Source organism: Hylaeus volcanicus, chromosome 8 (assembly GCF_026283585.1).
Source record: "Hylaeus volcanicus isolate JK05 chromosome 8, UHH_iyHylVolc1.0_haploid, whole genome shotgun sequence".
Lineage (NCBI taxonomy): Eukaryota > Metazoa > Arthropoda > Insecta > Hymenoptera > Colletidae > Hylaeus > Hylaeus volcanicus.
The window spans coordinates 3,244,853-3,271,659 of NC_071983.1; the positions used below are offsets into that span (position 1 = coordinate 3,244,853).

The following is a 26,807-nucleotide window of genomic DNA, read 5'->3' on the forward strand; positions in this document are numbered from 1 at the left end:
CCTGGTCCTGTAACTAGCCCCCGTAAATCAAAATGCACGTCGTGTTTTACCTTTCTCGTGCCATTTTCGTTCACGAACACACTTTGACGAGCTTTGTTCGTGGCTCTGGAAGCGGCGCTTCCGGACCAGACTCTACTCGAAGGATGTCGCGATTTAAAAGTGCTATCACTGGCTTGATCGGACTGGCCACTTGGCGAACTCCTGTCGTCTTTGTACGGCGGACTCTCGTTCTCTTGCGCGGGTCGACGATTTTTGAAGTATCTACCGGATCCGTTGTGCGGCTTATTTGTCCTAAAATGTTAGATATTTTTGTATGCATTAGTTTAAATGAAAGTACAGTATTATCTTGCCGGTCCGAGTTGCTTATTTCGAGGGATGTATGCTATTCGGTTTGACTTCGTTCTCGAGCATGACGAAGGGGAACCCGTAGGCAAAACAGGGGGTTTCGTTTAGCGGCAAACCATAAAGTGATCGCGAAGGTAACGTGATTTCTCATTTTGGCATTAGTAAAATCGAACCGTGGTATTTCGGAGAATACAGACACCAGGGAAAGAGAAAACGTTACACGTATTCTGTGCTTTTTACATTAATCCGTTCAGTCGGTTTAAATTTATGGCTTCACGTTTTCACGTCTCTCACTTCTCATCTCTCACTTCTCATCTCTCACTCGACTTCAAATAAAAAAGTGGGGATAGCGAGTCGGTTATTTCGAGATAGAAAGCAGTTGCTTATTTCGAGACAATACTGTACATACTGGATGACTAGAGCTATGGTTAGCCAAGCATTCTCACCTATTTACAATATTCTTCAACACCCCGTTTAAGTAATACCCCTCGTTCGAGTGACAACAGCAGGGTCCGGGTGGTTTGTGAGCTGCAGGTGGTACGCAACAGTGGCAAGGGCATCCTCCCTCGGTTTGGCCTCTATTTTTGCCAACAGCGTGCCTCAGTTCTCTCATGAGTTGATCCAAGTCGCCTTGATTAGGCCCCGTTAGCCTGACGACTACGACACTCAAGTTATCCTCCGCGCCATAGGCCTGCGCCAGATCCTGAAGCCTTTTTGCTGCCAAGACAGGACTGGCCTCTGCCCTGGCTTCTCGTACAGCTTCCTGTACGCTCAATACTTCCCACAGCCGTCGATTGGCAATTATCACGAACTCGTCGTCGTCTTCTAAATCGACTTCCTCGAACGTCGGGTCGGGGACCACTAAAGGGAACATGGCTGCGTTGCCTAATTGATTTTTGACAGGAACTTTCTTGGCCGGAGCTAGGGTCAACGGGCCAGCTGCCCTGCAAAGGACCGCTTTCGCGTCTCCCGAAGATGCCACCTTCAACGAGTACCTCGTAGGTGCCTTCGGGAAACCTTGTTGCGATTGAATTCCGATTATGTGCACCAGAGTAGCGTCGATTCCGTATTTCTGACCTTTCTCCTTCAGCTCCCTGTGAGCCGAGAGTAGCGTGTACTTCAAGTATTCCTTCGACGTCTCCCTGACGGTTCTTTCCTCCAGCAATAGACGCGGTATCATTTCTTGAAGAGCGCTCGGTGCTTCCTGGTTCGAACCACCGTCGAATATACCGAACAGCCCTTCCACGTTGCAAAACGATGGCATTCGAACTTGCGAGACGTATAATCTGCGCGCGCAAATCAACAGTTGAATAAGAACTCGAGAGATTAATAATTTAAACGTGAAAAGTGAACGCCGGTCGACATCACCTCTCCCTGGACCCAGCTGTTTCCGAAAATCCCAGTCTCCACGGTTGCTCCGCGCCCTTCTCCGCGGAAACGATTTCCTGTTGATGAGGATGAGAAGGTAGACTCGGTCTGTTCTGTCCCGACACGTCGACCAGCGATATCGGTCGCTGAGATCTGTACACTTGGAATTGTCTAGGGTCCACGTGAAGCCTCGAATTGCAGGATATATCCAGGAACTGTAGTTGGGGCGGCACCAAGGTAGCTAGATTCACCCTGTCCAGTTGATTATGGGCCAAGTCCAATACCTACGCGGTGTTTATTTATTCAGTCTGTCGTACGTTTCTTCGAGTTGGTTCTGTTAGATCGAAATGTGCCGTTACCTTCAAAGATGTCGTCTTGTTGAATGTGGGACAAGTCAGAAGTCGGTTGGAATGAACGCGTAACACGCGCAAATGACGCAGGTTGGCTACGTTGTCCGGAAGGTACTGAAGACGATTCCCAGAGAGCACCAACTCTTCTAAATCTCTCCACGATGCTGTGCAACTGCAAGCGCATGTCCATAATACACCGTTTACTCGTCGCGATACGTGAAAATAAATTCTGAAACTACTCAGGCTACCTCTCAGGAAGCGTGTCCAAGGTGTTGTAGGCTATATGAAGAACTCGCAAGGACGCGAGCTGCGCGAGAGTGTCCAAAGCGGTATCCGTTAAGCAATTGGCGGTGAGATACAGTTTTTCCAAGCTGTGGTTGCCGTGTCGATTTCTGCTTCCTTCGACCAAGTGCGGAAGTTCGGACAGTCGATTGTTGGAGAGATTCAGGACTTTCATTCTGAGGGAAAGAAACCCATCGTTGTTTCGTTTATTTTTTTAATTAGCGACGGGAGAAACGAAATTGCCTGCCATACTTTTCCGTATTGGCGAAGAAGCTCGTTGGTAGGGCTGTCAACGCATTGTCTTGCAGAGTCAAGTGAACAATATTCAGTGGTTTCCTGGGCGGTGGAAGGGCTTGGAGTCTATTGTGGGGCAGGTGAAGAACTTCCAGCCTCGACGGTTGCGTCAGCAGTCGATCCGGAAGGGCTGTTAGGGCATTGTGAGATGCAAAAAGAGCACGCAACACTGGAAGATCCGGTGTCCATTCCGGAAGGGCGTCTAAGTTGTTGCTGAAATCGATATATATTCGTTTAACGTCAAGGAATATTAATTTTGTGTGCACAAGGTCTCGTTTAACGATGCTTGTACTTACTAAGAGACGTCTAAATGTTCGAGATTGATTGGCACAGGTTCGATAGTTAATTTCTTCAATTCTGTAAAAATGTTGAATTCGTACGAGATTAAATTTTCAACATTTCTTTTATTTTACCCAGGCTTGAAAAATAAAGAACCTTACTGTTATTTCCAGCGATAAGCGAAACAAGGTTTCTCCCACAGACGGTCAGTTCTGTTAGAATATTTCGCGCGCAACGGACGCTTCTTAATTCTTGAAGGGCACTGATGTCCAATTTTTCGATGCTATTTTCACTGACGTCTAGATGCGTCAAATTCTTGATTGAAGCAAAAATAGAAACGGAAATGGTCACTGATTCTTGTCTGGACGATTCATTAATCATATGATCGTATAGTATTGTACTCACCCCATAATTTCCAAGAATGATGTTTCCCTTCAATTGATTGTTCCGCAGATTGACTTTGTACAAATAATTTTGATTATTTCTCTCGTCCTTGTAGACTTTAGCATTGTCGGTCTTCGACAAAACATCCTGAGACAATTACAACATTTTTACTTTCCTACATAAACATTCTTCGTTGTTCACAAAAAAAAAAAAAAAAGAAGACATTGTCTTCTATTAATAATAATAGAAAATAATAATAATATACAGTGTACAAGTTTTCGTATGAACGCATTTATTTAAATTTTCAGTGTGCATGGCGTCTGGTTACGTATGGACGGCCCTGGCAGCGGAGTGTTGTTCCACGCCGCCACTAGGTGGCTCCCAACTCGAGTGATTTCCCGCAAGCAAAACGTGCTCCCTGGTAGATATAAGCCCGACCGAAACGAAGGTACGTCACTCTGGTTTCCCTTCAAATCACGCATAAATCTTTCGCCTTTTACTAAAGATTTCCGTGGAGGGGAACAATTGATGAGTCTATAGACTAATTTTTTTCGTGCCCGGCGAAAGCTGGGTCATTATCGAATAAAAAACAGAATACTTACAGGTGGGAGAAGTCTCTCTAATATTTACAAATATATATGCACTATGCAAAGTATTTGTAAACATCGTAAATAGAACTACTACAATGGTTCCATTCAACTCATTACTACATTCTCGTAAAATACTAACACGGGGATATTTCTGGGATACCAAAAATAGAGATACTATTTACGGGAAACTATCGTGCGAATAGTAGTAATACACACCTGTTTCATTCAACCCGCTAGCTAACTCCTTTCTCGTTAAATAATACTAACTGGGATATTTCTAGAAACCAGACTTCTAGGACGTACGTTTGAAATTTTTCCAAGTTAATTGATCGAAGTAATTGCTACATTCAGCGTGTTACTTCACTCCGTGACTTTTCAGTGTAACGTGGCACAAATTTCAAATTGCGAAATACTTGAATAATACCATAAAAAATTACAAACACAACGTACCGTTAGCGTGAGGGCTCGCATGTTGAGGAAAGACGGTATACTATTGAGGCAATTTCCAGCCAAGGAAATGTTTCTCAAGTTCCTCAGCTCGCCGACTTCGTGCGGCAAATCTTTAATGCCATTACGATCTAGGATGAGTTCTTTCAGGCTGAAAACGAAGAGGAATACTGTTACGAACGATTTTGCGTTCGTAAATTACGTAAAGGGAACATCGAGTGTTACTTATGGTTTTACTTCGATGGTTGCGCGCAGTTACTGTTACGCGACTTAATTTAATAAATCGCTCATGCATGCTACTTTCGTTAGAGGATTTTATCATTTTCTACGTTAGAATCTATTTTTAGCTAAACTTTCGGTCCGCGTTTTCCGCGAGAATTCCGATTGACGTTGCTCGTAAATTGCACGGCGCTTCCGGTATCTCGTTCGAATCAAATAAATTAAGATGAATTAGCATTACAGTTACGATGCAACGCGGTTTGACGTGAATGCACGTTGCACCCTCGCTGCACGGACAAACGAATCGGTGAACCCAAACGGGCCGCCCACAGGATGTGCACTTGAGTAGAAAGTTTCAAATTATGGTGAAAACCTTCCTGGCAGTAAGCATCTGTGTCATCGGACGAACTTTCAGTTTTTTTTTAAGTAAAATTGAAATCGTTGCATTGTGAAACTGGAGAAACCGTATCAACAGCAGAATGCATAGTTTTACAGGGGGTACAGCTCCTTCGACGAATAGGTATTTCGGGAATAGATATTTATAATTATATTCTCCAATGTTACGGCTCGTATATTATTTTCAAACACACAGGTATTTCTCACCCGGTTTACGAACATTTCCTATATTCCTCGACGACTGCACGTGTCGTTTATAAACCGAGGAGGTCGCTAAAGATATCGTACTATCCCCTCGAGTTTCCCTTCAGGGGTGGTTCTTATCCAGAACACTGTATCTTCAAAGAAGCTCCCTTTGCATATCTTAGTCGCTCGTAATTCATTAAAATATTCACTGTCTCCGGTCGGTACTCTCTCGTCCACCCCGACTGTAGTACACCTTGCTAAAGGATTCCCTCTGAACGTCAGCGATCTTCCAGGGTTCGTCAGACACTGGCTGACAATACTCCGAGCACCTGGTGTCCACACGATCATTCAACAAATTGTTCATTAATGCTTCGATCCCTTCTAACCTTTCATTGCAACGGGAATCTAATAAAAACAGTCCATTCGATTCGACTAGCGAATAAATGGCTCGGAGTATTAATTAATTCTTGGATTTGGAGTTACAGTGGAGGGTCAAGCAGGACTCCCGAAGCAGAAATATCCAAAGATTTGGAAAACCAACACTTTCGTCACGTGTTCCGAACACTTTGAGAAGTTCTAATTCGCACACTGAAATTTATTCACATTTTCTCTTGCACTGTGGCGGTTCTTGCGAGCTGCAGGTTCGCGAGGTTAGAAGGTGGTGCACGCTCGCGCGAGTTCTTCGGATTACTAAGAAGTCAGCCGCAAGGCAAAGCATGTCCAAGACTACTCCTGTCTCGAGGAAGGAAAGAGGGAGACCAAGGATCGCTGACCACTCTGACGTAAACAGAACACGGACAGATTAGCTTCTGGTGGTGGCGTACCAACCAGGTACTACCAAGCGGGGCTATGGTAATTCCTCGTGTCGCGGCCTGGTTGTGTACCAGCGATCACCGGGCTGCTCTAACTTTCAGCAATTCAGCGATACGACGGCCCAGTTACGGTTACGGAAGTTTCGAACTCCTTCGTGTTGCATCTTCGTTGCGTTTAGCGAGATGGGAAACACGTCTGCGATGAAAGAACCATTTTACCACGAAGGGGCAACCGATGCGATACAAAATAATTCTGGGCTACCATTTAACTCCTTGAAAGGATACCATGATCCTCCTGCTGGTTCGGGATTCGTTTTTCAGAAAATGTAAAATTACCATGTACCGTTTAACTTGGATAATTAGAAGAATCGATGCGAATAATTATGCAAAAATCTTTCTGTTCCATTCTTAAAATGCAAAGAAGCGTTCCTTTCTTTTAATCGAAAGGTTGTAATCATCGGCAGATGATGCGATCCTCCTGCAAGTCGAGGGATAGCCTCGATAAGCTTATTGGTTGTTCACGACCACGTTAACAAGGGATGTGCGCTCTTTCTTATTGGACAGTCTGATCGGTATGTAATTGCACGGTTTCATTCGGTGGCCTCTCTCGCCATTGTTCCACGGATGTGGAGCACGCGGCTCGTTAAGAGAAGAAATTCAATGATAAGGAGCTTTTAAATGGCGCTTCTTCCGAAGGGTTCTTGTTCCCCGTAGTTGGGAAACTCGAGACTGTTACGTGGATTCTTCTTTAAGATCCTCTTGCCGGTACAGCTTCCAAGAGACCGTGCTGAATATTTTAAACGGTTCGTCTGTCCCTTTGGGGAACCGTGGAGCACTTTCGGTCGCTTTTCGATTACGATACCCCTTCTATCTTTTGATCCAACTCGGGTTTGGGGCTCGCCGCTCCGTCCGCTAATGGATGTTAATTGATTATCACTGGGAGAGTAGTCGTTCAAGACACACTCGGCCATGCAGTTCGCCGGAGACCCTATTAAAAATTTTAAACGATTCTTTTGTAACTTTGGAACGGAAGAAAGGCTGCAGGAAAGCAGCCGATCCCTTCCACGACCTTCGATTTGAATTTTATTTATGAACCGAGACGTTCGTGTCTTTGCGCATTTAACGAGATGTCGGTGTTCCGGATCGACGTGCCAGAAGTTGGCTGGCATTATTCATTATTTGTAAGAAGTACCGTTCGTTCACTTTCGAATAACCGAGGCATTAAGAATGCACCGCGTTTGGAGATTCTTCTTTCGACAAAGAAATTGAAACATTTTTAGCGAACGAGCGATCTTTCTCTTATAAATAATGAAACAGCTCGGTTGCGTCGAGTAGGAAGCGGTCTGCCACAAAAAAAAACAATGTTCCTCGTTTCAGGATTTTCGTAGCAGTATATACTTGCGTATAATTTTCTACGACTGCGTTCAATTTAATCTTAACGATCCTACTGTTAACAGCAATTAAATTCAATCTTTCGTGTGTTCCAAGCAAAAGAAAGTCGGTTATTTAAGGCGCGTTTCGGTTGTGATTCGAAGATTATCCGATTTCTTATCGAATAATTTCAGTGGTATGCAATTAGCATCGGCAATTACTGTGGCCAGGGCCAATTTCTTTCCTTATTAACGAGGAATCCACATCCACATCTCAAATTTTTCATGAATAGTTCAACGTTACTTTCAACCATATCGAGCGATATTCACTCTCTACACTCCCCGTAGTATTCGAATATTTCACCCTTATTGCCACTTTCAGTTCCCCCACGTTGTATAATATACGTACGATGCGATTGCACGTGACGGGAGAGAAAAAAAAAATACTTTAAACGCAAAGTCAGGCGAGGGAGTTGCAGTACCTTCGTCCTTAATTAATGGGCGCGTGCGCGTAACGAAGGTAAAACGTAACGTGCAATTTCCACAACGCGAGCAACGTAATCGCGTTAATCCCTTCCGTCACCTATTTTCTAAATCCATTCGACCCACGCGTTCCCCATTCGATCTCCTTTCTCCTGCTAAATCGAATACACTCCCGCGAGCTGAATGGTAACTTACAAACATCTTAACTCAAACAAATTCAATTTCCTCCAACGAAAGCATCGTTCCCTCCCGAGAGCTTGAATTACGACAACGTTCCTCGCTGGTACGCCACATATTCGCGGACTCCTTTCTTCAAAGTATCATTGCGATGAAGCTCCCGCAGCTGGGACGCCCGGAGTAACCCATCTTCTCAAAATAATACCTGACATTTGTAACGCGACCCGCCCCGAGGAGAATCATTTCTAGTCCGAGCTTAAGCAGCGACTGCAACTGATTGCGAAAGAATCAGGTCTCTCCTATCGATCACTCTGAAGTTCAGAGTCTGAACGTGCAAGCTTCCGCAGAATGTAGAGCGATTTTTATTAACGAAATATTATCTAAAAGAGCTCCGCGCGGTGCAAATAATCGGTAAACGAAACGAAGGAATAAGTAGAAGTAATACCAACGTAAAAGTGCTTCTATTACATCCACTATGGCGGAAGAAGGTTCTCCGGAGCAACATTAGAGTAACACGCCGTTCGGACTAACAGGTGGTCGTAACAAACGTAACGTAAAAGTGTTTCTACTATACTTATCACGGTGGAAAGGAGCAAGAAGGGAGCGTAATACGAATCAGAGCTCGCACGAAAACGTTTCTATTACGCTGAAAACAATTCCAGAGACCTTCGTCTACAAGCTCCCTGCAGGAATAATCCAATTGGCTGATCCAAAGTTCCGTCGTTTTCAGAAGATCGCGATTTGTGCCACACAGACCCGGAGGAAGGTGGTCGAGCCACGCGTTAATTAAATAGGCGAAGAGGTGCAGAGGTTGCGTAAAGCTTCTCGAAAACTGCTTTCCACCGAGCGGAAACGGGGATGCCGTAGCCCTGCATAAGGAGGAACTACGGACGTGAGCACGAGCCCACCGATACACGGACGTCTGTTACGCGTCGAACACACGCGTCCACGGGAAAAGAAATCACGAATGAAAGACGCATACAACGGCTAGTGCAAAGCCTCGAGTCGACTCGCCGCTCACCGGTAGAATGGAGTTGAGCAACACGCCTGGCAGAAGTCATGCATCGGGGCGCAGTGGCGCGTAAACGACGAAGGAAGAGGAGCCTAACCGCGAATTAATGCGAAACTTTCCAATAATCGCGATGCTCCCTGCGTTTTCTTACACGTAGAGCCCACGCCAGACCTGCCCCGTGTAAACATGCACGCGAGAACTCGTATATAATAATTTTTATATAATTATGAAATATCAAGCATTCACTGATCTATCGTGCTGGAAATAACCGAAGAGACAGGATCAGAACTACGAATTGTACGACAGGGTTTCACCGAGGCAGGATTTGGATGGGCCAGTCCAAGTGACTAGTACTCGTATATACTCATTTTTATAATTACGAAATCAAGCATTCACTGGTCTATCGTGCTGGAAATAACCGAAGAGACAGGATCAGAACTACGAATTGTACGATAGGGTTTCACCGAGATTCGGATGGGCCAGTCCAAGTGACCCCAAGACAAGGATCAACGAGTCGCCAAAGCTCGAAGACGTTCGACTATCGGTGTCGATTCCTGTTCCACGGCCAATTGTCCACGGGATAGGCGATTTATCACAATTAGCGCATCGTCGACCGGGTAAGGGCGTTGCGGATGCAAGGAAATCGACGAATAATATATCCAGCACGGCGGTTCGTTCGATCAATTAACGGGTAACTTTCTATTATCTCGCGGAGCGGAAGTACCACTGATTTATCGGTGATTCGGCGACGCGATAAACTCAGATTACCTGTGGAAATTGAACTGCACCCTACAGTATCAGCGAACAAACTGTTGGAATCGTGCACCGTTCAGCGATCGGAAAAGCAGCGGTTTTTCGTGTAACGATAAGACGAGAATAGCGAAATCGATGCTTATTTACTAACGTTAACACTAAATCTCATTTATTTGTAACTATTTCAACAGAAATGGGACAAGTGACTAGTTCTAAAGACGCTTCTCCAATTAAATGCAAAAATATTTTGTTTGATAACCCTTCGCTGTTTTTTTTCTATTTGAATTACGTAACGTTGACGATGAATTTTGATATCGTATACAGATTAAAACCATTGAACTCGTGAAATATCACACGAGAAATATTATACTGGATCGAATAATGCGCGAAACAATCGTATATAATGCATACAACTTATATATTGCATACAAGAACCGTGGCAAGTTTAGTGTTAAATGAGATACTTTCGTGTATTTTTTTCTTTCCAACGCCGTAGTTGGAGGACACGGTTCGTCGATCGAAATCTGATAAAATTGACTTTACATACTTGATAAGCTGGCTTATGTCAGACGGGACCCTGTCGATTTTGTTGTCCGAAAGATTGAGGTAGGTAAGACCCCTGAGCTCCAGCAATTCTCGTGGAATTTTCAGCAGTTCGTTGCCATCCACGTGAAGGACGTGCAGTTTAGGGAACCTTCGTTAAAAGAAATCCACCGTTAACGGAGTTGTAGCAGTTTCAATAATAAAACTATGTGACTAAAAGTTGTTAGAATTATTCTTAGAATTATCCTTAGACTTACGTTTCTTATTTACTAAAGCGTGGAGCAGATTTTGTATCTTCTGCTGTTACACTTTTGGAATTATTTTTGGAAACTAACGATTTCAAACTTTATTTTTAACACCGTACCTGTGCAGAAGCGTCAGATTGTTGTTGGTGTTTGTAAGTTGATTTTGGCTCAACACCAGCTCCTCGATGGCGGGGAACGCTACAGCGCTGTCGGGAATTCTTGACAGTCCCCCGTTGCTGAGATCCAGCTGCTTCGGGCACGACGACAAGTGTATAGCCTGCGATAACGCGAAATGCATTTTCAGTGCAACGAAAGCGAATGTGATTAACTTATGCCGGCAGGTCTCTTGAAAATAGTTTCTCTGTCGCGTCTTCTCTATCTTATCGAAACGCAGTAATAGTTTACAATTTCAATTTTCAAGCGATAGAATTTTAGTTTTTGTCGGATTTTGAGACGTAGCTATTACCTCGAACTCCAAAGAGTCCGTATCGATGGTGTCTCTGTCGATGTCACGTTCCTCCATAATGGCGATCAAATCTCCGATCTGTACCATCTTTCAAATATACACGCTTCACGATAGTTTCGCACTTCGAACGAGTTCGACGTTTCGCGTTAACCAATCGTCTCGTGGAAACTACACTTGGGTTCAATCGTGCTTCATCCCACTTTTTAACTTCACCGAATACGGAAACTTTCGCCGCACTGATTCGTTTGGTAAATCACTTGCTAGCTTATGGAAACCGCTCTTCGATGCCATAGTTGCCACTGGATGTTTTGTAAACATTTCACCGGAGGACTAACAAAATTAATTCTAAAAGTAAAGTATCGAAGGAAACGAATTTGAGTGAATTTAATTATGTAGCTTTCAATGGTCGAAGTAATATTTAATTCTAGCAGAAGTTTTCGAGAACGTTTGTCTGGCAGACAAAACGTGTTCAGCGGTAGAGATATGAAAATCGTAATAAAGAATCGACTGTTTAGATATAGATTTAATAATCGTGGGAACGACAGAGTGAAGACATTTTACGAGGCTTTACGTAGCACGCGAGTACAGCCATAAGTTTGCCAGTTTCCTTGTCGGAACTGATAGTCGTGGAAAGTTTCACGAAATTGTGGAATAACCGTTCGTAAGCACGAATTGCGCGCGATCGATGATAAATGCGGCACTCGTAGTATGCATCTCGCGAAAATGCAGCTGAACTCTGCATTGGACAAACTCTCCTTCCTACGGCGTCCAATTATTAATCAGCATCGTATTAAAAAATGAAATTAATTAAAGTGACATAGCTCCAAAAGATGTGTGAACTAAAAAAATTTTAATTAAAGTTAGAACGTAACAAAAAAAAAAAAAAGAATATGTTATCGAGGACAAAAATGGTACTTCAAGGCACTTGATCGCTCGCTGGCGAGAACTTGCGTTCGTATATTTCGCAATTGCGACAAAGACTTGAAAAATTTCGTTATGTTTGATAACCCATCGCTGTTTTCTTTTTCTATTTGACTTACGCAACGTTGACGATGAATTTTGATTTTATATATAGATTGAATTAAAAACCATCGAACTCGTGAAATATCACACGAGAAATATTTTCATTTAACTTCGTCCTTGAGATTATTTTATTCAATGTAACGGCTGTTATAAATCGATATAAACGCATGGCACGGTACACGTATTCGAGTTAATAATTTAGTTATAAATTTAGAAACAGCGCGACGAAATTATGTCGAAAATGAATGGTTCGTTGCGAACTCGTTTAAACATCTGTACGTCGCGTCGGTACGCGAGCCATCGAAATCGTGCGCAAAGTACGACGAAATTGCTAGCGGGAAATTATTATAATGTTCCTGCGCTAGTGTGTTAATGAACCGATGGATCGTTAAATATCTGCCAGTGATGTGAAAATTCCGTGCAGGTTCCAACAAAAAATATTCATCAATATTCATAGGGGTTCGCATTTAGTTGCAATAATCTTTCTACAAATTATACTTTTTAATATAGCGAAACGCGTTGGAGCTCAATGAAAAACATCGATCAGGTTTTCGCAAATAAAATGAATTTAAACAATGACGCGTATTCTATTTCATAATACGTATTTTGTTTTGTCATCACACGTGTCGTTATAATTCATTCGAAATAAAATACATGTACTTATAAAATGAAATGCATATTAAGACATAGAATGCACAATATTGTCTATTATTGTTTCAAAATAAAATAAATCTAATTGACTTTCAAATGCATCTAGTTAAAAAACCCAGATAGTCCCTAAACAATGCGATCGAACGTTTCATGCGTCGTTAATCGGATATCGAACATGCTTTCAGCCTGCTTCGCAAATTATCTTCAGCAACCGTCGCCAAGGGAGCTTCCTCGCGCAATTTTCAGGTTTTAGCGCGCATGTCGCGGTATTTTCGTGAAGGTTGTCACGCGAAAAAGTAAAATGCGAGATGGCACACGTATCGGCTCGTTGACACACGTCCGCGACGCCGTGAAAACGAGAAGGAAACGAGGCAAAACGACGTTCCCACCTAACGGACGCGTTTCGTGTGCTGCACGCCGTGACACCAGCAGAAAAAAAAAGAAAGAAAGACAAAGGAGAAGTAGAAGACAAGCTTCGTTTCGTTTTTCGACAGGGGCTAACGGGAGAAGTAACTTTTTCTGGTAACGTTAGGAAAGTTTCAAGCATCTGGACTGCACCATAAAATGACATAAACAATTTCCTATGACTCGGGACAAATATTTGAAATTCTTAGAACAGTTAAAAAAAATAGTACAGTAGGATTGGTATCAACACGTTGATTGCCAAACAAATATTCTTGAAAATTTCTGCCAAGAGAAAATATTATTTAGATCACTGGAAATCATATAATCAAACATTTACTGTGGCGTTTATTTTTGTAACTGCGTAAAAATTCACGAATTTCGATATTCGATTTTCGGAATGAATTTTTTAAATTCCTCGGTGGAAAGCACTGTCTGCATAAGTTATCGGACATCTGTTGTTTTAGAATTTCAAATTTTGTCAAGTATCCTCGTTAAAATTTTCATCGTTCAATTTCAATTCTATGATTTAGACGTCGTCTCCCGGGGAGTGCTCGTCTTGTGCAATAAATTTCATTAATGGAGAAACGGGGTTGTTTTTCAGCCGTTTTTCTTCGTTGATATTGCTCCCGCGAGGACGCCGCGTAATGAAATACGTTTTGAATAATTCGTTTCGAGTAGCATTGCGAGGGAGTGGCGAACTTTTTATCGCGTCACGGGTCTGCGGCGTCTGGGATCAGTTGCTCTGCTTATCACACGGATCGATTAATTTTCTTGAAAATTCCCACGACAACCAGCGGTTCTATTAGCTCGAGCGATGAATTAGGTGACTTGTCGTTACTAGCTCGCGGAAATATTACAATACGAACTTTACTTTCAATATTTTTTTTATATTATCCCATACTGCGTTTGTAGTTTCTTGCGTATTCGAGTTTCTTACGAAAGCATGAAAATTTGCAGTTCAGTCGTAACGTTTCAAAATGTTGCTTGTATCAACACCGAATAAATGGAGCCTGATACCATATTTACTCATAGATCTCGCTTAATACCCCATTCAACACATTTATCTCGTAATTTCCACGTTTAACTTGTCTCCGGGATACAGATATACAGTCGCATCCGTTGACTCTGCGGATCTACCGTTGGGAGGGAACAGCATCTTCGTTCGTCGAAGCGTTTCGCATTCGGCGAGCAAACGCCTAGTATGTTCGCCTCGGCGAATACCGAGCCGAAGATAAGAATCTCTGCAACGAGCTGTCTGCGAAATTAGAGAGAGTCCGTCGAGGGCCGGGGGCAAGAAAGTGATCAAGGGAAACAACCCCCGCCGCTCCATCCCCCTTGGTGATTATAGTTATCTCCGTTTCGGCTACGTATTACGGTTATTGTTCCCCATTACTAATCAAATTAATGCGGCGCGCGCGCGTTCTTGGCGCTCACGAAATTATGCAACGATAAAGTGCATTCGACCAAGGATTTCGTAAACGAACTAGCCAGAAGTAACGGGGCACGTTCGTTACGACGCAACGCCATCGTTTTCGAGTACAACGCCTCTAAAAAGTTGTAATTCCGGAGCTTAGAAGTTCAGATGAAATATTTCAAATGCTGACGAAAAATGTTACTCTTTCTCCATTGATTCATTCAATCAATACCTAAATATGAATAAATTTGAAATTGAAATATTCGAAGAAATTCGATGTATTATTATTAAGGTAAAATAATCCAAAAAGATTTCGTCTTTTAATATTCAAATAAAAATGTATTTGAACGTAATGAAATGAATACAACGAATATAGGAATGAAAGGGAACATAATGATATTAAAAATACTGTTATTACTGTTATTATCTTATTAATAATAACAACGACTATGTTAGTTTAGAGCAATTTTTTCTATACCTTCGATACAGAATTATAGGGAAATTAAAAACAGCCAAACATCGAGTTTCGCAATTAATTTTATCCTGTACAGCGACAGGTATTTAAAATACGTGGAATATTTAACCCGTAAATTTTCCCCAGTTCCGCGTATTTGTTTGCATATAGCGGTTAAGCCGCAGCTTTTGAGCGGCGGTGTATAATAGATAGTCGCGTGCACGTCTGCCGGGTAATTAGCGGTCGCTAATTAAGTATACTTTAACGCGTCTGCGGAGATTCTCGTCACGAATATTCGAGCGGCTCGGCTCGATGAAAAGGATACCGCTCGCCCAGACGAATCCTCCTTCTTTTTTTATTTTATCTTTTTAGTCCGGGGGTGCTTTTAAACCGAACTCGCTGTTTCATTTATACGGGTCTGTCTCCGCCCCGACATTACAGCCCCAAACATTTCCCGCATGTTTTATTCCCGGCGAAACTTTTTCAATTGGAAGTTGCGCGGCTCTGAACGGTTCATAGTTCCACCGATATTTTATTGCTGAAACGGACTTACAGTTTCTGGCCGTAACGTTGTCTCCTCTCATCAAAATTTACGAAGCAATTTATTTCGTTTATTTAGCCGTTGAATTATTTAAATATACAGCGACGAATACGTTGTCGGATCGAGGATTGCTCATCGCAGGAGTGTCATAATTATCGAGGAATTTATTATGATTATTTAGAAGTTGTAGGCTTTACATATTCTCATATGCGTAATATGAATGATTGGATAGTAGTCGTTATCAAAATGATTGTTCGTCGCGGGAAACAATTTCTGTCTATTTATCCGTATTCCGTTTAGAAACGTTCGGTGTCGCGCGAATATCATGATGAATAGAATACAGCATACGCTCTCGCGTGCGGGGACGCGATACCGAGTAGTTTCTGGATACGAGAACATTATTCACGTCTGTCGACGATCGATCAAATCATTATTCACGCTGGCGTGACACCGTTGGCACGCTATTTATTCGTTCCTAATATGGGGACGATGCTTTCAGCCTCTGTACCATGGCGAACACTTTGAAAACGTTTTTAGCGTATTTACTGGCGAACAATCGGGGCATCGTTTGTTATCTATGCCGTTACTGGGTCGCGTCTGACCCGAGACGAGCCCAAAGGACTCTACCCTTGCAGAATAAATTTTATAAACGTTCTATCTACATTCTACCACCTCGATCATCACTGCTACAGTTTAGACGAACACTCTTGGCACAATTTCACACCGCGACCTCCTTTCCCAAACAACGAACCACCTCCGAGCCAATCATCGCGATTTTAACCACGGCTGTCGACGACGCGTCATCCGGCGTGGACCGAATTTTGCAACATTGTCGAAACGCAGTTTCCGTCGCCGCGAAAGCGTTCCACTCGATATTTCAACGTCTTTGAACACGTCCGCGAACAGTCGCCGGATGCGAGGCATTATTCATGACTGGCGACGGGATCGTCACTGAAGGAGCCGGCGAGTTTGTCGCGTGTCTCGGCGGCACGTAGACCGGAAGAACACGCTCAGCTGGCCACCATTCGCGCAACCTGTCCGGTGCCATTTCGTCGGGGACAACAATTTCAACCATTTTAACAGACGCACTCGGGGAAAACGGTACCTTTAGTACGACGTTCCGTGCGTTACTCTTCTTGGAGGACTGGGTTATGCCGGTACATTAGGGCTCTCTTCGGATCTTGCAAGGAAGGTAGTGTCAACACTTACGGGATCCTATTTTGGTTTACTTGGTTGGCTTGCGTAGGTTCTATTCTTGGAGTAAAATCCTATGGCTATTGAATAGTTCCTAGTGGAACGGTTTTTTACTCTTCAGCTTCTCAATTCCTGGAGGACTGGCTCTTGAAAATATATTTTATCTCTTTCCTATTGTACTCCTCTCTTGGAACAGAGTCCATATTGAAAAATTTCTACTCGTGGGCTGCTTTATGCTTCAGCTTCTTTATTCTTGGAGGACTGGCTTGTGTTTGTTTCTTCATTGTATAAGAGTATGTAATTTATTTTACATGAATTATTGCACCTACTGGTCCAGTTTTATTTGCTTACAAATCGCCAGTCTTGCACACGTGCTTTCTTCCATGTCACATTTAAATTATTTTACATCAATTCTTAGTTTACATTCTCTACTGCAGCTATAATCAAACGTAGCTACAGCTCCCGAGGTCAAGGACCGACTTATGCCAATACGTGCCTCCTTCATCTTCCACTTCTTGATGACTTCTTATGACTCTTTGGCGTCATAAAAGTCTTTACCTTTCTCGATAGGTCGTATAATCATTGTATAACCCTTGAATAATTTTTAGTAGTGTTTCATGTCACCAAACAGTTGTTACATCTCTCCTCCACCTCCCTGCATCCCCATCGCACCCAATTTTCACGCGTACGTGCCCAACTATCGCGACGATCGTCGACACTGATAAGATCCAACGTGTCTCCCCCCCCCCCCCCACCTCTCCCCCCTTAATTTTCGAGCAAAGCATCGCACAATTTTCGCGATGCGGCCAGGAGACTTCTCTAATGACCAATTTCAGGATCAATTTCGCGCAGTCGTACCGTTGAAATACGCGCGTGACTAACGGTTCGTTTCTGCGCCTCTTCCTCGTTCTTTTATCCTCTTCCGGCTTAATTATGCGAGGCTTCCGACGAGCCCACCTTCCAGACAATTTGAATAAATTTTTTCGTTGGTATAAAATACTTCTCGAAGTCTAAAGCGTGGAAGACGAATTATTCTTTCGGATCTGGTCTAAATAATAATTTATTCGAGACAAAAATGGATGTAGTCTACGTACAAGAGAAAAAATATATATAAAACCTTCAGAGATAAACCGTCAGAGTAATTGAATGAGCAGCCTGATGGTTCGCTATTTGTCTTCCTATTGTTAATCCCAGCCCCGAACTCGACCCTTCTTCTCTGGCTTTATCGTCCGTGATCGTGGTCCGCAGAGACGGTTCTGATTGCGAAAAATTACCGCAAATTGCGAGTTTAGCATGCCACCTCGCGTATCGTAAAGCTCCTTTAGTGGCTGGCCATCTGTCCTCCGTTTCGTTGCCGCTAATGTTCGGTAAAACGGCGCGGATGGAACAAAAATGGCCCCGCGCATCGTCAAATGCCCGATCCAGTTAGCTCGCAAATGGCGGTTTCATGGTAATGGAGGAAGATTAGCGGTCATCGCCATGCGCATTCTTCCTCTGCCTTCGCCTTCTATTTTCAAACGAGATATTACCTCGCAGACAAGCATTATTATTTAGAGTAACATATGTTCAGATCCAAAACTTGAAATCTATGCTACTCCAAATAATAATGTTGATACTGTCCAACTCTTATAATTTACAAGCTTATTCGGTGTTTATTATTTAGAATAGTACATATCCAGATCCGAAGCTAAGCTTGAAATCTATGATACTCTGAATTCTAAATAGTAATATCGATACTATCCGAGACTTTAAGTCAGCTTCGATCATCTTCCATCTACAATTTTCATCAGCATCGTGTGTCTCTTCTTTGAAAAATCAAGTCGCGTCGATCGGTTCCTAAACCGCGCGAAATGAAACATTTCCGACGCCAGGTTAGCGCGGAATCGCCACCGCAGATATCGGAGGATCCGAAAACGGCGGACGATACTGGCAATTTTGCGCATTCGCCTCGCGACCGCCATCAACCTTAGGCACGCGCAACTTCGTTAGGCAACGAGTTCGTCTGGTTTAATTAAACTGCATTCACTGACCCTTACCGACCAGCAGCCAGTTTCGTCGGGAATTTCGACGTTGGTATCGCAAAACATTCGGCGGAATTCGCAGTTGAAACGTAAAATTTCCGCCTCGAACTTCCACGATCCCAGTTTCAGGTTCCTAAGCACCCGCGTCATCGGGTTCTCTCCCAGCTAGCGTCGTCGTTTTGTTCAGCTGGACCATTTGCAATCGTCGTTTCCTCGCAAAGATAAATATTCGAGAATGCAGAACTAAACCAATCACGCAAACTCTCACGAAGAATATTTATTATTGTTGAAATAAATCATAAGAAAGGAAAACAACATCGATTATTATTTCTTCGTAGTCTCAGGAAACTTACACTATTTTATAACATTCGTTTGTTCTTCTTTGGCTGCGATAATAAAAATTCGTAGAATCAGTTTTGTACCTTAACGAACGAGCCGAACACACACGCGCGCAGGCAAAATTTCTTTATGCAGTGCAGCGGTAATTGATTTCTAAATGTTTGTATTTTGCCCGTTTCGGGTATAACATCGAAAGAAATTAATTTTCTTAAATAAATATTTTTGTAAAAATTCCTCCACGTTGCGAAATACTCCAACAAACGTCTCCAACCCCATTTCGTAATCAAGCAACATGTTTACGAAGGAAGCAACTAATTCGTCGAGCGATACTCGCTGTTCGTTTCGGCAACGATAATTCACACGCAATTTTTTCCCCGAAACGTTTATAGAGACGTAAATCAAGCGTTGTTCTTCATTATTTATAACAGTATCTCGCCGAATTTTTCTACGCCACGGTACCCGTGAAATATTTCGGCTTCGGAGGCAAATTTTATTTGTTCAGCGGAGCCTGCGCCGCAGATTAATGTTCTTCGATAATTTAACGTCTGAATCGCCACGCCGAAAACGCGTTTCACTGGATGCGAAAGTTTCTTCAGGGAGACGGGAAGTCTGTTTTGAATTATGAATCGACTGAAATAAATGCTAAAGTCCGTTCGTGGTCCTATCGAGCAATTTGTATAATTTGTTCGAGCATTTCCACCGTGTTGCCTGGGTCTTCCTTTATTTACGTAAATAAAATTTTAAGGAAGCGTAGCAGTAATGGTAACCCGCATGTTTGTTTTTCATCTCTCGGGCGACACCGTCATATTCATTTAGTTTTTTGGTCTCGACCATTCATTCCGCAAGTGCCTATCTCATTGTCAGAGCATCGCCATCGGTCCATGGCGGGCGATAAGCGTCGTTTCTTTCTTCCGCTCGGACCGTCATGTTCCATATCCCTTTTTTCGTCGAACGGACAATCGGACTCGCGAGCTTACGGTCCCCTCGGGCGAGATTAACTCGGTGAAATCCGACGAAAAATGAGAAAGTTGAAAGAGCGATGCGTTCTATCATCTCTAGTCTTATTATCGGAGAGTGCATCCGCGTGGCCGAGCACTGTTCCAAGCATTTATTCGTGTAAACTTTGGAAATATCTTTGGTAAACGTCGTTCGACTCATTCTACGTGGAATTAATTTTAAACATAAAAACTAAAAGACTTCTTTATTTTCCAGTCGATCGAACGAATAGTTTCGACGGAATGTTACCATTTGTCTGAAAAAGTTATCTCGAACGAATCCATTCGAGCGTGAATTCATAGAGGGAAAACGAATAATATCAGCAACGGAATTTAGCGCGAGCTTGAACGAATGTTTCCGATTTGAAGGAACTCGGTGTCGTTCCCGTGCCACTGCTCTCATTAGCTCGAGTACATTCATCGGCATGGGAAAAATTAATTAGAACGCGAAGCGAAAATTGTCAACGATTCGAATTATTAAACGTTCAACTGAAATTTATTCGGTTGGACTCGATGTAAATTTGATTGGAATTCGGTGGACGTTAAATGCTCGTTATAAATAAGCGTTCGGTGTAATAGAACAATTTCCAATCGGTGAAATTAATGAACGATTTAAACCAGGCAAAACTCGAACTCGATCCACGCGTAATGCTATTCCAGCAATTTCCGAACGTCCTGTACTAAAAATAGAGAGTACATTCTGGGATACACTAATCTCGTTGCTAAGGTTCATTAAGATTCTCATTCATACACGACAAGCTCACGCTACGTGTCTCTGTGCATCCGAAACCCCTTGTGCATTTCAAGAATCTCTCCAGACATGTACTCGCGTGATGAGAACGAGACAGCTATTAATTACTATAAACAGAGATGCTCGTAACCGAGCGCGAAATTCAGTAAAATACAGATATTACGTTTTACCGGTTAATTGTCTTCTTTGTATTAATTAGCAATTTGCAGGAAAATTCTAAACGGGACGCTACTTGGTTTGTAGAGCACGAGGGAAAAAGAGAGTTTCGAGATCCTGGCATTGATAAGACGTTTATGAACGTCACATATTGAATCAGACTTTGGCTGCTTTTATAATTTCATCGCGGGTAAGCGGAGGCTTAGCTCTACGATAAACGAAAATTAAGGAGGTATAGATGGAACAGATACTCTGTCTAGTGTCGAGTCTTTGAACGATGTTTATCGAAGAAAAAGGATGAAGAAGAATTCTTAATTATATTTAAGCCTTGGCAGAGGGCTAAAGGTACTACTTGAGATAAAAAAAGGAAGAAAAAGAATGTAGAAAAATTCTCAATTATATTTAAGGCTTAGTAGACGGCTGAAGATGTTACTTAAGCTGTACACAAATTTTTACCGTTAATCAGCAAAACGGTAAATTTCTTGCTAAGTACTTCGTCCACGAAACAAAATCTTTTCCTTCGCTCCGACTTAATGCAAGTAAATTCAAAAGAATAATCTCGCCGTTGTTTTATAGCGAGTTATCCTCTAGACGTTGAGAGTAAAAGCATCACCAGAATCGAGCCTAGTTTTCGTCTCTCTTCAGGGGGAACACTGCTCAGCTACTTAAAGCCCTGTGATTTGGCCTAATTCGCGGCCGTCGTGGAAAACAGAAGCGTTCTTATCTAGGAAGGGAAGTTCGTTTTCGTTTCGCGATGCGTGTCGAGTTGCAGCCGGAAAAACGCGTCTGGGTCCACGCTGGGCTCGTAACAAACGGGCGCAACCTAGTTGCGTATTGCTTGTTCTAGTACTTGTTCGAACAACTGGAGATTGGATCGACACGCTTCGCTCAGCGTGAAATGCAAACGGGAGAATATAAAACAACGCAGCGATGCGATATGCTTCTGGCAAACCGAAAAAAAAAACAGCCGAAATGAGAGAGGGGGTAACACCAGGCCGCGAATAATAGCCACGAAAATTCTGCAACACCGCCGAAAGCTGGCTCTATAATTCTCGGTGAAAATGTGGTTTCGTCGTTTTACCGAATCACGCGAAAACGAGTCGAATGAACGCGCGAGACGTGTCCTTTCGGGTATTCAGCTGATGCGACCGTGTTAGGATGTTGGAAAGAGGACGAACGCTTGTAATGCGATGCAGCCGGTAATGTGCAGTTAGCGGGTGGTACAAGTGTTCGGAATCGTTATGGCCCAGGGAAATTTGTAGTTATAGCAGGATCTGAGATATGTGAACTCCGCTGGGTGGTTCGAGAAACTTCATCGAATTCGTGCGCACGATTGGTTGGGCAACTGTGCTACAGGGAACGGCGACGGGGTTGTATCGTTCGTAAATATAGGCTGCGTGAGTTCTAGGCTTGTGTTTAGGCACTCTTTACGTGGATCTCCCTAGATTTGCTTGGCTAAGTTTGAGGAGAAGGTGGTTCGTCTTCCTTATTAGAAGGAGCCTCGATATACATCTTTCAGGAGCTGAGTTGCTTATTAGACTGATACATCGACTATTTCTCTCGTCACGTTGATAACATTAGTCGTTGCCATTTTTCAGTGATACATAGAATTACACTCTGGTCGCACTTCGCAAATGCTTACAGTGCAGATATAACATGTATATTTGGTGATGTATGGACTGCGGATCGTTATGCAAAATAAAATGGCCCTGGGAAATTTGTAGTCATAGCAGGATCTGAGATATGTGGACTCTTTTCGTGTATATATATATAAGTGTGTATTATCTTCTAGACAGTATAACATGCACTTTATATCGTCGATATAAATTGTCGAAATATATGTTATATTTTCAATTCTTTATCTGAATCTATAAAAACATGACATCCGCAGTCTAGTAATGCCTAAACGCGTCACTAAATAAAATCTCAGTGGAGATTTACATTTCTTACGAACAACCACAGAAAAATGAAGACAATCGGTCCATCGTCAGAGAGAAAGGCCTCTATCGGAGCCACGACAAGAGCCACGAAAACCGCCTACGTACGCCGAGTACACATAAATCCAAACCCTAAAGGGCCCCATTCCGCTCCCGAGCCAACTCTCGATACTCCAAGTTCAAACCCAAGTTCCTCGTGTCACCAAAGTTATCCAGCCCTCCCCAGCGGCTGTAAATTCCTGACAAATGCAGTAGCACGAGAACAAACGTTAAGTCCGTTAGCCCGGAATTCAATCCAATACACTCCATAGCCATTAATTTACGTTAGGAGACGTAACAAGTGCGCGACGAGAGTAGAAGTTGCACGAACTTTGCTGCCGCCAGCGAAGGCACCGCACGCCCCAGCAGACATACGCCCACAGTTGGACGAACAAGGCTACGGATTACGCACGCACCACCCAGGAATTCATCGCCGACGTAGCGTAAACGGTTCCACTGTCTTCCAGTTCAACTACCCCTCCACGTATCGTCGGTCGCTTCTGTCGACGCTGCGTCGTCCCTGCGAAAACGGGAACCACCTCCAGTGTTCCTGGTAAAGGGTGGGCGGAGGGTTTTATCAAGGGACACGGAACACCGCTTATCGCGTTATTCAAATACCGCGCTAGAGTGTATCAAATATCTGCAACGTGCCATCGTCCTCGAGCTCGTTCGAGCGGCAACCCTTCCGCGACGGAACTTTTTCCAACCACCCCTTCGAGCTCGTTCGAGCGGCAACCCTTTTCCTCCGCGTCGCTGGAACTTTTTCTCGGCATCCCTCTCGATAAAAGACCGTCGGCTCACACCTCTCGTTTGGGCCTCAACTTTCCCCGCCGTATCCTCGGGACACTCGGTGTATTTCCGCGGATACATCCTGTATTTCTGGGACGCTACTCGTATTCCTCTCCCTTCCTCCATCCACGGCGTTACTCGCACCCTCCGTAAATTGTCGCCAATATGCGAGATATCGCGGCAGGCTCTTATCTCAGCTAGCGGGGAAACTTTTTCGAGCGAGCAACCGACGCTATTTTCGCGCCGTGGATCGAGATTGCCGAGCGTCGGGGAGGGCTGCTGATGTTACATCGGGGGGTTGACGGGCAGGGAAATTTGCGAATCCTAGATCGTCCAACTTTTCGTCACTTTGGTAAATTGCTTTTTTGATCGTTGTTCACGGTATCTGTGTCGCGATACTTTAATTAATGGATAATGTGGGCTGACAAATGAATTCCGTCGTGAGTCGATCACCTTACAGGTCGCTGCTCTTACCGTGAAACGCGATTACTCCTTCGTGCTTTCTCTGCGGCCTGCAGATGGCGCCATCGACCGCAAATCGTGCCGCGTTAATAAATTTTTGGTCGAATTAATTTCTTTATTTAAAGAATTATTTCGAAGAAATTGCATTTTTCTGCGTCACCCAAGAACATCGTATTTTTAATTATTATAATTTTTATTTAGTCATGTAAATTCAGTCATGTATCAGCGAACGTGTTATGGATATGATTTTCAATCGGTTCTTTTAATAGAAATTGAAAGAACATTATTATTAATTGAAAGATCACGTTAGAAATTGTAGCCTGCATTATAAAAGTCAGAGAGCACTGTTTTCGTCCGAGGAAGAGGCCCTAGAGCTCTAAAAGGGGTTGTTTGCTTTTCCTCGTGATAGTTTCACGCGCACTCTCTAAGGGAGAGCTTTAATCAGAACACATTCTTTGATCGTGCCAAGCTGTTCAACGATTCGAGGGCCCTCGAAGATGATTTCTCTGCAAAAAGGAGGGATCCTCCTTTATATGCATCTGTCTACCCTTTGTGTCCCAACTAACGAGCGAAAATTCACGTGAACTCGCGTCTGCGACTCGGTCTCTCCCTAGAAAAGACCTCTGGAGGCGGATTGTTACCGTCAGAGAAAGTGAAAACCAGAAAGGGTAAAACGAACCCTGGACCCAGGAATAAAACAGAAAAATACTGTAATTCTCCGCGACGATGGTAGTCGCTGGCTTTCTCTATTTTTACATGGGGTCTTGTTAGTCCTTCACAGACAGACCCTAAAGAATTTAAAAAAAAAGCGTTCCTATGTTCTAATTACAATTGAAGATCGAGATTCAGGGATCTAAATATAGCCCAAACTTAGACTACGAATCTCAGTTGTAAAATAAAATTACCTTTCCACGATCAACAAGTAAAATTTTATCTCAGCAACCCTTACCGAACGGTTGTAATTGAAATCGAAGATCGAGATCCAAGGATCCCAATACAATCCAAACTCTTCGACGACGAATCTCAATTATCAAATAAAATTACGTTCCCACGATCAACAAGTAAAAGCTTATCTCAGCGAACCATTATCGAATAGAAGTGCTAGATAAATCGCTAGAGTGTTCCGAAAGTACTCGCAAACACCACTCGTATCGTTTGCCGAAGAGGCGGCAGTAAACGTTCGAAAGACGTAAAAATTCAATACGAACCTCTTCTCGCAGTCACCTCGTACAGTCGTAAGAAAAATTCGAACAAGGGAAGTTTGATGTGCCACTTGTAGAACGATTCGAACCCCTCGAGATACCCGAGTGTCCAGCGGAACCACTTTCCTGTAGTTTATAAAACGGATTCAGCGATCGAGAAATGTTAATGGTTGTATCACAACCCGATCGAAGCGACGTTGAGATTTTTTAAGGGCCTCGAGCAACGGCGGAAGGGGTTTGGAGTCCGTCCAGGGGGAGGAAGCTGTAACCGGTAACTTTCGCCAAGTGCCTTTCAGCGATTAAGAAGAAACTTTCGCGATTTACAGTGGATTTCGCATGGAGCCGCAGACCTCGACGATCCGATCGAAGATTTACGACTGAAATCGCCATTCGAACTTTATATCTTTCCCAACAACTTGGAAATTGGAGAGGCTTATAAGTACCGCGCGGGGGATCGTTATCCGCGCTCGTTTTCTTTACGTTTAATCGCATCGCGCACCGGCGCAGAATTATTCAAAGAATTTCGGTGAAAGTTCGCGCTGACGTTTCCAATTTTGGCTGCGAGAGGATTTTGCGCAGCTGCGGCCAACCTCTATTATTAAGAGAGATCGAAAAGATACCGATATCGAAGGATTCTTTCCTTCTGTACATATCATCCTTAAAATATTCAGTCTCGAAACGTTCGATTATTAACGCGCTAACCCTCTCGACCCAGTTGTTTTCTATTCGTACTCCATTTCTCTTTTAGTAATCAATCGTGTTAAACTGGGGTTGGTTATATATATCAAAAGAAAGGACAATTTGTCCCAGCGCAATTGTTGTCCTTTTTTTTAAACGGCAACTAGATATATTCATTGCCCTCGGGGGAGGGGGGGGGGGGGGGTAATTTATAAAGTTCATCTCGAAGAACCTAAGTCAAGAGATTAACCGATCAAAAATTCATCCAGGAAGAAATTGATTACTCGAGCAACGTCTTGGCGGTATCATTCACGCGACGCGTCACGCGGTGTTTTAAAAGATGTAATCCATTCTCACCTTTCGTGTATCCGAAAGGGAGGCCATTTTCTGAAGCGGGTCTCGAGGGTTCTTGCACCTAATTTTGAATTCCGTGAAGCAACAACGTACGTAATACTTCATACTTCAGAAACGCAGCGCGACGCGTCGCCGTGTGCACCAAGTGTCTAGGAACTGGGGCGAGCTATAGCTCTTTGTTTTTATCCCAGGGAGACTAGAAAAAATTAATGAAGGAAAATGTGGCATGGTCTAATGAGATCTACATTCCTCTGGTCCACGTTACCACCCCCTCGCCAGCGCAACAATGCACCCTGCGAACTGCAATTGCAACTTCTCTCTCTCTCTCTCTCTCTCTCTCTCTCTCTCTCTCTATCTATCTATCTATCTATCTATCTATCTATCTATCTATCTATCTATCT

At 43.3% G+C, this 26,807-nt stretch overlaps 1 protein-coding gene, 1 long non-coding RNA gene and 1 other non-coding gene across 5 annotated transcripts in view; 2 read left to right on the top strand and 1 right to left on the bottom strand.

Moving 5' to 3' along the window:
• LOC128881439 (uncharacterized) overlaps window positions 1-26,807 on the top strand; it is a 152,808-nt gene that overhangs the window by 6,855 nt on the left and 119,146 nt on the right. For both annotated transcript variants that reach the window (XR_008458070.1, XR_008458071.1), the window contains exon 2: window positions 3,611-3,750. This is a non-coding gene — a long non-coding RNA (uncharacterized LOC128881439). The remainder of the gene's footprint in view (window positions 1-3,610; window positions 3,751-26,807) is intronic.
• LOC128881436 (PH domain leucine-rich repeat-containing protein phosphatase 2) overlaps window positions 1-26,807 on the bottom strand; it is an 83,393-nt gene that overhangs the window by 2,367 nt on the left and 54,219 nt on the right. For both annotated transcript variants that reach the window (XM_054132468.1, XM_054132467.1), the window contains exons 6-17: window positions 10,655-10,812; window positions 10,295-10,441; window positions 4,343-4,490; window positions 3,324-3,449; window positions 3,080-3,233; window positions 2,936-2,996; window positions 2,598-2,852; window positions 2,312-2,521; window positions 2,073-2,235; window positions 1,714-1,997; window positions 792-1,631; window positions 51-291 (exon numbers count right to left, since the gene is read on the bottom strand). In XM_054132468.1, the coding sequence (XP_053988443.1) occupies window positions 51-291; window positions 792-1,631; window positions 1,714-1,997; window positions 2,073-2,235; window positions 2,312-2,521; window positions 2,598-2,852; window positions 2,936-2,996; window positions 3,080-3,233; window positions 3,324-3,449; window positions 4,343-4,490; window positions 10,295-10,441; window positions 10,655-10,812 (2,787 nt within the window). The remainder of the gene's footprint in view (window positions 1-50; window positions 292-791; window positions 1,632-1,713; window positions 1,998-2,072; window positions 2,236-2,311; window positions 2,522-2,597; window positions 2,853-2,935; window positions 2,997-3,079; window positions 3,234-3,323; window positions 3,450-4,342; window positions 4,491-10,294; window positions 10,442-10,654; window positions 10,813-26,807) is intronic.
• LOC128881674 (U5 spliceosomal RNA) lies at window positions 3,756-3,876 on the top strand. The gene has a single exon (XR_008458143.1). It is a non-coding gene; the product is annotated as a U5 spliceosomal RNA (small nuclear RNA).